The 12,274-nt window shown below is 39.1% G+C and overlaps 1 protein-coding gene across 1 annotated transcript in view; it reads left to right on the plus strand.

Moving 5' to 3' along the window:
* Positions 1-6,109, plus strand: part of ctdp1 (CTD (carboxy-terminal domain, RNA polymerase II, polypeptide A) phosphatase, subunit 1) — a 32,598-nt gene extending 26,489 nt beyond the window's left edge. The window contains exon 13 of the mRNA XM_078792073.1: positions 4,819-6,109. Coding sequence (XP_078648199.1) covers positions 4,819-4,984 — 166 coding nt within the window. The 3' untranslated portion in view covers positions 4,985-6,109. The remainder of the gene's footprint in view (positions 1-4,818) is intronic.
* Positions 6,110-12,274: the final 6,165 nt, after the last annotated feature.

Genomic DNA, 12,274 nt, shown 5'->3' on the forward strand with positions numbered 1-12,274 from the left:
TGAGGTACTCCTAACGAGGCGGCGTCTTCATTCCGAGCTGCCATTTTCTGACGTACCGTGAGTAATAGTCCTACCTGTTCCCACGGCTATGGACACTTCCATAACAACAGTGCTTAAAAGTTGCCATCTGTGGCTTTAAAGAACCTCTCTTAGCCACATGTTGTTTAACCTTCCTCTTGTGTTAGCTTTCTGGTATCATCTCTTATGTTAACGGGTCGGTTTTGACCCATGTATTAAATCAGCTATAAAATACACTACAAACAATAATAAGCAATAAGCAGTAAACAATAAGTTACCATCAAATTTGCTTCTCGTGTCTTGGTTACCTTCTTAGGCTTCCTCGTTAATACTTTTGGTGTGGGCATGTAGGCCTTTTTGTCACTATACCCCTCGATTTCGATTTCTAAAAATGGTAAAATGAACCTCAAAAGAATCATATTAATAAACTGAAGGTTATTTTGCTACCTGGCTATTACTGAGAGCTATAGAACATATCTGTTAAATCAATTAGTTTAATTTATTTTCTCATTTTAGTATCAATCACTAAAGAAACATCTATGGTGTTCGGGTCAATTTTGACCCATATATATTAATGTCAAGAAAAAGCGATTGTTTTCAGCAACAGAACTTTAGTATAAACTGAAATCAAGAAGCAGAACAGGTCCAGATCTTGCTTCACTGTACTTGTTGCCATCCTTTCCATGATCCAAATTGTAAATGTGAAATCAGCATGAAAATGTGAAATCAATGTGAAATCATCAAATGAGTGAATTCACCTCACATGTCTGACCTTGTTTTTCTGCTGGTGTACTGGAAAAGCGGTCAAAATGAGAATCCCCTGAAGCTTACATGATGAGAAGAGGAGCTGGTTGTCATTGTGTTGGCTAATTGTACACTTATGATTTCAGTTTTGGCTCAAAATATTGCTTTATAGTTGAAACCGACCCTAACAACACAGCGGTCATAATTTCAACCAGACCATTTTAAAATGTAGTAACAATTATTTTTTTGGTTTTATTTGGTTGAAATAGAGTTTCCTGACAAAGTCAAAAAAGCCTTGATGCAATAAACAAATGTTATGTGATTCTTTTTATGCATTAAAATGTAAAACGGGTCAGTGCCGACCCTAACACAAGAGGAAGGTTAAGAATATTATTTATATTCATACCTGTAGGGTGGAGTCTTTGGAAATGCTCGTGAAATCCCTAATTTTGTAAAACAATTCATTTTATTTCAAATCCATTTTTCCCATAGCAATAACTATTTATATGCATATAATTTCACCACAGCGGGAACCCTTAGTCTAAACATCAACATGGACTCGTGTTTCCCCCCCTGAGATGCTTTTTTTCTTAGCTTCATATTATGCTATAAGTGAACAATAAGGAGAAAAGTGCTGACACAAGCAGCTTGAAGGCACGGGCCAGGAGGAAGAAGAAAGAAGTGGGTCGGATTACTTGCAGTTTTTGGTATTGCTGCTCGCTTATTCTTGCCTTTTTGACAGCCCGAGTAAGCAAATGGTGAACTTGATGATTACCAGAGGACAGGGTCCTATGTAGACCCCCAAAGCCATCACTGTCAGGGAACTACAACATCTAGGCATCTGCTTTGTCAGCTCGTGTTTGACGTCAAAGGGGACGAGAAGAGAAGGATTTGATCAACTTTTCACTTGCTGGGGGGTTGGGGGGGTGTTGGGATTAATAGATAAAGACTGAGATTGGATGTAACCAAGCGGAACCAAAAGCAACCTTAAAGTTCATTGATGCCGCCCCCAGTTGTCTGTGCTGTTAATTGATGGGAAAGTGAAGTGTTCTTTTCATATTGAAATGTTCCCCTAGCGTCCTTCCATAGAGAGGATAACTCCAATTACCTCCTTTTCTAGCAAACGATTAATCAGCGCTCATGTCATTACCAGCTCACCGTCAACTTCCGAGGCTTCTTATCGTGTTGTTGCAACACCTCAGCCCTCCTTCCATCGTAACGTCTACAGGGGGTCCGCAAAGCCCGTCCCGTCAGCGAGCCGGCGTGGCCGATATAAGCCGACATCTAACCTTTAATGAACACCAAACCACAGCCCCGCTGTGGCGGGAGCCTGTGTGACAGCGCCGGGCTCTAATGAGAGCTGGTGTCAGAACCCCCCCGCCCCCCAATAATAAGTAGACCACCCGTATACTTCTCATTAGCATGATGTAAAGAACTCCTGGATGGTTTATTTGGAAAGAAGGATGGCTTGTTTACTGCTGGAGAAATGTCTTCTACACACAAGTGGACACTTCACAAGCGGCGTTTCCACCAAATGTGGTGGACGCTTGGACACGTGGGCCCATGATGCACCAGGAGACATCCGCAATAAACAATGAATACTTCTTGGCTATTATTGGCTCTTCTCTATGACGTGCTAATATAAAGTAGCTCAACAAACATGGAATGACTGCAGCGTAATCGCTCCTCGCCACTTCGACACGCCAAGTCAGTTTTAGTATAGAGATCAGCAGAAAGACCACAAAGTCAAACCCTGCCGCACAAATAAATCCATGCCATTGCTCCTCCTCCTGATGACCAACTGTCACTTTTTCTTAGAAATAACAGTCAAATTGAATAGAATAAATCAATAAAAATCACTCCAACATAATCCACAAAATAAACATAAAAAACCTGGCAAGCTCGCTGAAATAGACGTGTCCTGTAATGAATGCGATTGCTCCTCCCTCGCCACGTATACATAACTGTTACTTTTTTAAATCCATAAATGAAAAATCAATAGATTCCAAAATAATCCAAAGTCAATCCCAGCCGCACAAATAAATCCATGGGATTGCTCCTCTGCAGTTATAAATGATGACCAACCGTCACTTTTTATTATAAAAGAAATAACTGTCAAATTTAATAGAATAAATCAATAAAAAATCACTCCAAGATAATCCACAAAATAAATAAAAAAAAAACTTTGCAAGCTCGCTGAAATAAACAAGTGTTCTGTAATGAATGCGATCGCTCCTCCCTCGCCACGTATACATAACTGTTACTTTTTTAAATCCATAAATGAAAAATCAACAGACTCCAAAATAATCCACCAAGTCAAAACCGGCAGCAAGCTCTCTTAAAAAAAATACTCCAACAATTTATGCAATTGCTCCTCTCCGGGTATATATGATAATTATACATGTTCTCAAAGAAATCAATAAACACTCAAATAACCCACAAAGTCAAAGCATGCAGAATGCTCACTGAAATAAAGACTTGCCATACAACTTATGCATAAGGCTAAAAATAACCAATTAGCTAAAAATGTCATCCACAAGAGAGGAGAAATATGATCTCAGGGAAGAAGTACATTTGCAACACTTCTATGCTAGGACTACGTTATGCTAGCCATAGCATTTCAGTATGTGGAATCAAACTATGGAATGGATTGAGTAAGGACCTCATGGTACACATTATGTCATTGGATGGTCATATGACCTCCTACTTCGGTACGAGGTACATTATTAAAACAAAAACAAAAAATCAGTGATATTCCCGTTGGGCAAGAGCACTTTGGCATGCCATACTGCCAAGAGTTTTTTTAAAGTGGTTCTTGTTGGGTGTTGGTAAAACACGGACTGCGTAATTCCGGTGGTAATTTGCAAACCAATCCTTGCAAATCTTGAAATGGACCAATCAGAATCGTTTATTTAGACCGCGGTCCGTAGTCCACAGTCCGCGTTTTACCCACACCCGTTGTTGTTGGCGATCAACCAATCAGCGATGGTTTGACTATGAAAACATCTATCATGGCGTCCCTGCCAACATGGTCTAATTCTTCAACAACTTGTGAAGGAAAACAGCAAAAAGTGATGAACCAGTGCCTCCTAAACAAGTATTTTATTAGCGGCAGCCAATCAAATGATGGCACAGGTGAGTGAATCACATTGCTGTGACAATTTGAAGTGGTCACAATGAAACGCCACCGATTAGATCCAATACCAAGTGCTGATTTTGCACAAGCTACAAAATCTAGCGCTTCCATTTCTTCGGTTATTGTTTGACCATTGAGTATTTTTTTCCTGGATTAAAAACACTTTACTAGTACACAAATGTGTCTATTCAATAATGTTTCATTGTGGTGCACAACTTCTAAATATCACTGCTTACTACGACTACGATGTGTAAGGTAGTATGGCATGCCATGTTAACATACATCTCCACAATTTTTCAGACATTCCTCCAAGTACAATGCGTCAGTACTATTATCTGATGAATTATCAGCATATATTGATATATGATATCATTATGGCAGTCTTTTCATTTTACATGGGGCAAGTTCGGGCAAGTAGTTCTCACCTTAAGGATTCCCCATGGGCAAGTCATTTTGGTTTTTAATGTTGAGCCCTGCTTATGCAATTGCTCCTCCACAGTTTTATATGCTACCTGGCACCTTTTCATCTTCATGCTCATACAAGTGAGCCAGTGTCCGGTAACAATGCGATTGCTACTCAGTTCTACATGATAACAGGAGGAAGATGAAGAAGTGGTATTGTAGCTTTCAATGCCTTTAGCATCAATATTTCATAATCATCATAATAAGAATGAATACTGCTGACACTTTGCATGATGGGTATTTATTGTGTGTGTGTGTTAATTGTAACTGCCAAGGACTGGTGCTGTGCTCAGGCCAGCAGTTGTTGTTGTCGCCATGCTTGTGTATTCAATGGGAACATGAAAGTGTTGCATTGGGATGATGTTTTTATGATTATTGTTATTGTAAAAGCTTTTAGGTCAGGCTAGGCTTTTAGGTTCCCAACTAGTTTGCTGAGGATTTCTTTCTGGTCCACGCAGGGGCCACAAACGGAAGCACGATGACGCCAAGGAAGACGACGACGAGGCTGACGAGTCCTCCAAAGAAGAAGAAGAGGAGGAGGAGGAGGAGGAAGAGGAGTGCAGCTCCTCCGAGGCTGACGAGATGGCGGCGGCATTGGAGGCGGAGCTTAATGACTTTATGTGACGTGGGACGCTGACAAGCTGTAATTATGAAAACAACGATGAATGTTCTGTACAGTATTGCTGTGTTTTGTAGCATTAATATTCATCCTGATAGCCCCCCCTCTTTTTTTGGTGGGCAGATATTTTATTGTGAAGAAAATAAATTGTTGGAAAAAAAATGAATACTTTTGAGTTTTTTTAATTTATTTTGACTAAAGTGGCGATAATCCTTGCAAATGTGGCCGCTCATGCCAAAGAGTTTGAAGTCGTGCAGCTAAATTTCACTTTTGAACTTCTCACGTCATATTTGTTCATATAAAATGATTATGCTTATGTGATTTTTTTTGGGATTGGTGCTTTATATCTTCTTGTGCACTTTGACCTTGACATTGAACCCTGCCCCTCTCTTGTTCTCAGCCTTTTCTGGACAATTTACACTGGAGCCAATCACGTTTCGACACGGGCGCTTTGTACAGCTCAGCTCAAGGCGGTGCCCCAATGGAGATCCGTTGAGGTGAACGTATTTACAGCACGCTAAGCTAAATCATTGGGACTTAGCTTACCCGCAACAATGAAATACATGGCATTGAAATCCCTGGGAAATATATTGACCAAAAATTAATAAATAAACATGTCCAAGCTTAGTGTCAGGTGACTAAAAAAATGGCACTGAGCAAAATTATTCTTTTTTTTTTTTTAAATCAGTAAAAAATAAGAATTTCCAATCACTGTATTTTATAGCTGTGGGGCAGAAATCCCTGTTAAATAAATTTACCCCAAAAAACCTCAAAGCTTATAGTTTATTTTTTTTATGACCTTGGTAGAAATCCCTGCAAACCTTTTTTTTTCCATGAAAAGTGAGTGGATGTGTCGTGAAGTTTCAAAATGTTGTTTTTAAGTAAAAGAAACTCAAATCAAAAGAAAAGGTGCTGAAGATTTCCCCTCATTGAGCTACACTGCAATGGGGAATAGAATTGGGGTTATTTGTTGTAATGTATTTGTATTTTTACCATCAACCCCCCCCCCCCCCCCGGCTCCAGTATTAAATACATCCATCATTTCACGTTATTTTCCTTTGTATTCCCCTTCTTTTTCAATGACAAACTAATGGATTAGATTTACCCAGAGAGCTACTTTGACTAAATAAAGATGTTAAAAACAAAGGTGTTGCTGTACATTTCTTTCCCAGTGATGCTCCTGATCACATCCATTATCTTGTCGGCGTACGACACGGTAAGAGTCCCACCTAATGGCTCCTTTGTCACAGAGACCATCGCTGAGCCATTAGGCTTCAACTCAAGACACGCAGGGTCATTAGACATGGTGGGGGGGTGGTGGGGGGGTGGGGGGGTGGTGGGGGGGTGGGGGGGGGGTGACACCATGCATCAGTTTCGGGAACATAATAGTTTGAATGTATTCTTTTATCAACAATGACGTCCGCAGTGAGAAGCAGCGGCGGTATAAGTGTCCACCTATAGCACGCCTTGACATCTGCTCTGGGCCTCTCATCATCTTGTCAGGCCGTGTGATGGCCCGGCAGGTGCCAGCTTGATTATACCCCTGGAAGCAGCAGCGCAAAGTCAGTGGTGGAGCTATTAAAAGGCTCATAAGCTGCATTGACATGGAAATGCTACACAAGAGAATGTGGAGGACGCTCCTCTGAGTCAACAATTCATCTACAGATGCTGCAAAGTAGATGGCCTCGAAAGGAAGATGAGTTCAAACCACAGCAAACATCCTCTATAAGACGGGAGTGCTCAGGACATGCAAACATGCCCAAACCTTGTCTAGTTCTATGTGTCATCATCTCTGCTTGTGATTCTATGTGTCTAGTTCTGTGTGAGAACTAGACACATAGAACTAGACATGTGTGTGTGTGCACGTAATTCTGTGTGTAGATTAGTCTACGATATCTACTATGTGTCTAGATCTGTATGTGAATATATGTGTATTTCTGTGTCAAGGTAAATGATATCTATGTGTCTAGGGCTATGTGTGTGAATCTAAGTGTGTAGATCTATGTGTATTTCCATGTCAAGGTAAATGATATCTGTGTGTCTAGGTCTATGTGTGTGAATCTATGTGTGTATATCTATGTGTATTTCCATGTCAAGGTAAATGATATCTATGTGTTTAGGCGTATGTGTGTGAATCTATGTGTGTAGATCTATGTGTAATTCTATGTGTCTAGGTCTGTGTAGGAATCTATCCATGTATATCTATGTGTATTTCCGTGTCAAGGTAAATGATATCTATGTGTCTAGGTCTATGTGTGTAAATCTATGTGTGTAGATCTATGTGTAAATCTATGTGAATAGATCTGTGTGGGAATCTATGTGTGTATATCTATGTGTATTTTCATGTCAAGGTAAATGATATCTATGTGTCTAGGTCTATGTGTGTGAATCCATGTGTGTAGATCTATGTGTAATTCTATGTGAATAGATCTGTGTGGGAATCTGTGCGTGTATATCTATGTATATTTCTGTGACAAGGTCAATGATATCTGTGTATCTATGTGTAAATCTATGTGTCTAGGTCTATGTGTGTGAATCTATGCGTGTATATGTACGTGTATTTCCGTGTCAAGGTCAATGATATCTATGTGTCTAGGTCTATGTGTGTGAATCTATGTGTGTATATCTATGTGTATTTTTGTGTCAAGAGACCCAGCCAGACCAAACAATGCCAACATTTATTGCCACAAATTGCTCAACACAGCCTTCAACTCCAGCCAAGCTCTGTCCGTTGCCCCCCCCCTTGTGTCCTCAGGTCGAGGTTGTTAGGCTGCCAAGGTCTCCCCCAGGCCAGGAGGAGGTGACCGAATTACCATCTACTCCATGACCTGCAGTAACCTGGAGAGAGAGAGAGGGCAAAAGAGAGAAGAGAGAGGGTGGGGCAGCAGCAACACAACCTGGCAGCAGGGGCCGTGACAACTTACATACATACATACATACATAAGACATGCATACGTACAGACATGCATACATACATACATACATCTATGTACACATAGATTCACACATGGACCTAGGCACATAGAAATACACTTCTAATGTGCTTTTCTAGTGCAAAAAAACAGAGGAAACCTCCGACACACTCAACAGGGGCCCCAGAAGCATCCAAAAATGGCATGAAATGCCATTGTTTGAGGGCGCCGATTTTTGACAAAAATCATAAAGGGTTGGTATGTCGGTTTTTTTGTTTTTTTCAACTTTCTTTTAATGCACTTTTCTGGTCAAAAAAAGTAGAAACCTCACACACAGGCAACAAGGGCCCCAGAAGCACCCAAAAATGGCATGAAATGCCATTGTTTGAGGGCGTCGAATTTTGACAAAAATGTCATTAATAATGTCATTAATAAAAGATGTCATTAATAATGTAATTTAAAAAAAAAACTTTCTTCAGCTGCACTTTTCTGGTCAAAAAAAGAGTGGAAACATCACACACACTCAACAGGGGCCCCAGAAGCACCCAAAAATGGCATAAAAGGCCACTGTTTGAGGGCCCTGATTTTTGACAAAAATGTCTTATTTTGGGTGTTTTTTTCAACTTTCTTCTGATGCACTTTTCTGGTCAAAAAAACAGGGAAAACTTCACACACACTTAAGAGGGGTCCTGGAATCACCCAAAAATAGCATACAATTCCATTGTTTGAAGGCACCAATTTTTGACAAAAACCCAAAAATGGCATACACATGTACACATAGATCTAGATAGAAATACATAGATACATACATAGATAGAAATACACATAGATCTACACACATAGATTCACACACGGACCTAGACACATAGAAATACACATAGATCTACACACATAGATTCACACACATAGACATAAACGTATAGAATTACACATACATAGATCTACACACTTAGATTCACACACATAGACATTGGCACATATATATCATTGACTTTGACACAGAAATACACATAGATATACATACAGATTCACACACAGATCTAGACACATAGAATTACACATAGATCTACACACTTAGATTCACACACATAGACACATAGAATTACACATAGATCTACACACTTAGATTCACACACATAGACATAGACACATAGAATTACACATAGATCTACACACTTAGATTCACACACATAGACATAGGCGCACAGAATTACACATAGCAAAACCACAGTCAAAGATCGTCTATTCGACAGGAGCACGACTGCTGTATTTCAGGAGCTGCTGCCAAAACACGACAGATCGTCCTCAGATTGTCCAGTAAACGAGGCAGCCAAATGAAATGTTTTCTTTATGCAAATGACAGGAGTTCCACTCCACTGATGGCAAGACTATCATGTTCCACCTATCAGGAATATCCACTTTCCCGTTCATGGAGATGTTTTGTGAATGAAGGAAGGAGGCCATCCGGTGACGACGTTGACATCATGTCAGCTCTCCTCCTCAGTCATTCACCGCTGACAATATTAATCACAATCCCACAACTCAGATCATTTCCGCTCAGCCAGAAATACGACACCCTCTCTCTCTCTTCTTGTCCATCCTCACACTTTGCATATTTTTCAAACATCAAAGTAAGATGTGAGGTGCCGCCCGTGTTTACATAAGAGGGATTCTTCCCAAACAGCACAGAAAGAGGATGAGATTATTATTACGGTGGGGAATCAAATGTGGACAAAAGTATTGAGACACGCACCAGCAAATACAAATAGACGCTGTGGACATTGAAAGGGTGAACGAAAATACATTTCTGGGGATCACAATAGATGAAAACATGAGCTGGAAACCTCATATTACAAATATACAACATAAGGTGGCCAGAAATATTTCAGTATTGAACAAAGCAAAACTTGTTTTCAATCAGAAATCACTCCACACTCTTTATTGCTCTCTGGTTCTACCATATCTTACTTATTGTGTGGAAATATGGGCTAATAACTATAAAAGCAATCTTCACTCGCTAAATGTACTGCAAAAAAGGTCAGTAAGGATAATTTATAATGCCGCCTACAGAGAACATACTAACTCCTTATTTCTAAAATCACAAATACTTAAACTTACTGATATAGTTCATCTTCAAACAGCTAAAATAATGCATAAGGCTAAAAATAACCAATTACCTAAAAATGTCATCCAATACTTCTCTACAAGAGAGGAGAAATATGATCTCAGGGAAGAAGTACATTTGAAACACTTCTATGCTAGGACTACGTTATGCTAGCCATAGCATTTCAGTATGTGGAATCAAACTATGGAATGGATTGAGTAAGGACCTCAAACAATGCACAACGATGAGCCAATTCAAGAAACAATACAAGCAGTTGATGTTTGCTAAATACAAGGATGAAGAGTCTTGAACCAGTCATGATGTGCTATATATATCACTATATTGACACTTACTATGGTACCCATTATGGCATTGGATGGTCTTATCACCTCGTACTTCGGTACGAGGTACATTATTAAAAAAAAAAAAAAACTGTATTATGGAAAGCAGGAAGTGAACAAATGTAACAGTTACTGATTGTAAAAGTACCAGATGGAGGGGTAGAATTTAATAAGCTTTGCTTCTTCCTACTCCTTTTGGACATGTGGAACTGTGAACTGATTATGGGATGCACTCAATTGTAATCTGATGCATGTTCAAATGAAATGAAACCATTACCATTACCATTACAAACCTTCAATGAACCTGACAATGGGATGAGTGGAAGGTTTGACTCCATGCTTTCACTTTCTGGGGGTGTCCCAAAATCTGTGTCCTTGGGGTGTGTTATTTTTTAACACTTTGTATTTTATTTTATTGAAGAAATAAGTAAATAAACCCTTCCAGCCACTGCTGAGGAAGCATTGTATTAAACTATTTTATAATGTGTTGCATTATATTGCATCACATTGAATGCATGGTGTTTACTGCTAGGCTACGTATAAACATGACATTATATTTAGGACAAACAATAAAGCCTATTCCTTCACTCTGCAGCAGGACCAAATTCTTTTGATGAATTTTTCCCGGCAGGGCCGTTCGTCATCTTCTCTAATAACGATTATAAAAAAAATATTTGTAACTTTGTAAAAATTACACGTCTGCGCCATGTTGATTTACAGGCCTCATAAAGGGCTCAGGCTGCGGGCTAAAATGGGAGCCCCCGTGTGCCCTCTCGTGTCTGCAGAAAATGGCTTAATTAATCAGGAAGTGGCTTTTTGTGGTCTTGGGCTTATTGCTGCAGTCATGCTCTGTGCTGATTGCCTTAGAGACCACGCAGCATCCTGGTTGGCTGGAATGCTCGTCAAGCCAAACAACAACTGCACCTTTTACTGTATTGACTGACTTCAATGAGGCTGATGCTGCGTTTTACAGCCTTTTACTGGCTGGCTGCTCTTTCAGTTTAGACCAGTTTAGACCGGGTCAAACCGGCTCTGATCGATTTGAAACAGTTGAAACTGGTTCCGAACCGTTCAAACCAGTTCCGACCAGACCTAATGGGAAGACTGCATTCTTTTAAATTCCTGTCTACAGGAAATCCAGGAGTGTTGCTCTTGTCAACAAATGTTAGGAGTGCCACTCTAGTCATCAAATCTCAAATGGCAAGACTTTTTACACGAAGGGGTAGCATCATTAGGCTTATTTGGGGGGGGGGGGGGGGGGGGCTTCAGTCCCCAAATAATGTGATATTTTTAATTGATTTTTTTTTTTTATTGATTTTTTTACAAAAAAAAATCTCTTTTATATTTTATATAATAGGGCAAAAGCAGGCTAATAAGGAAGCAGACTAATACTAGCCTACTACTTAGTACTAACTTAGTACTTAGTAAACTTCTTATGTGTGTGCGTGTGTCTGTGCGAGTCTGTGTGTGTATGTGTCTTGTTGTCTTTTTTTTAACATGCAAAGCACTTTGTGCTACATTCTATGTATGAAAAGTGCTCTACAAATAAAGTTTGATTGATTGATTGATTGATAGTAATAAACAGAAGAATAATGATGACAGTAATAATAATAGGCTAATTAATAATATAATAACTGCATATATAATATAATAATTGCATAATTACATAATTGATCACTGTCCACTGGACAGAACAGTTGCAGAGCTTGAGCAGCGGTTTTGCAGTGTAGATTGTGTGTACTTGTGTAAATTATATAAATAAATAAAAATAAATAAAAATAAATTTAAATAAATATAAATAAATTTAAATAAAATAAAATAAAATAAAATAAAATAAAATAAAATAAAATAAAATAAAATAAAATATAAATAATAAATTACTAAATCTGTCCAAAAGTTGGAAAGTTATATCCCGGTTCTTGTTCCTTATTTGTTTTT

This window comes from Doryrhamphus excisus, linkage group LG7, assembly GCF_037039965.1.
Source record: "Doryrhamphus excisus strain RoL-2023G ecotype Guam linkage group LG7, RoL_Dexc_Guam_v1.1, whole genome shotgun sequence".
NCBI lineage: Eukaryota > Metazoa > Chordata > Actinopteri > Syngnathiformes > Syngnathidae > Doryrhamphus > Doryrhamphus excisus.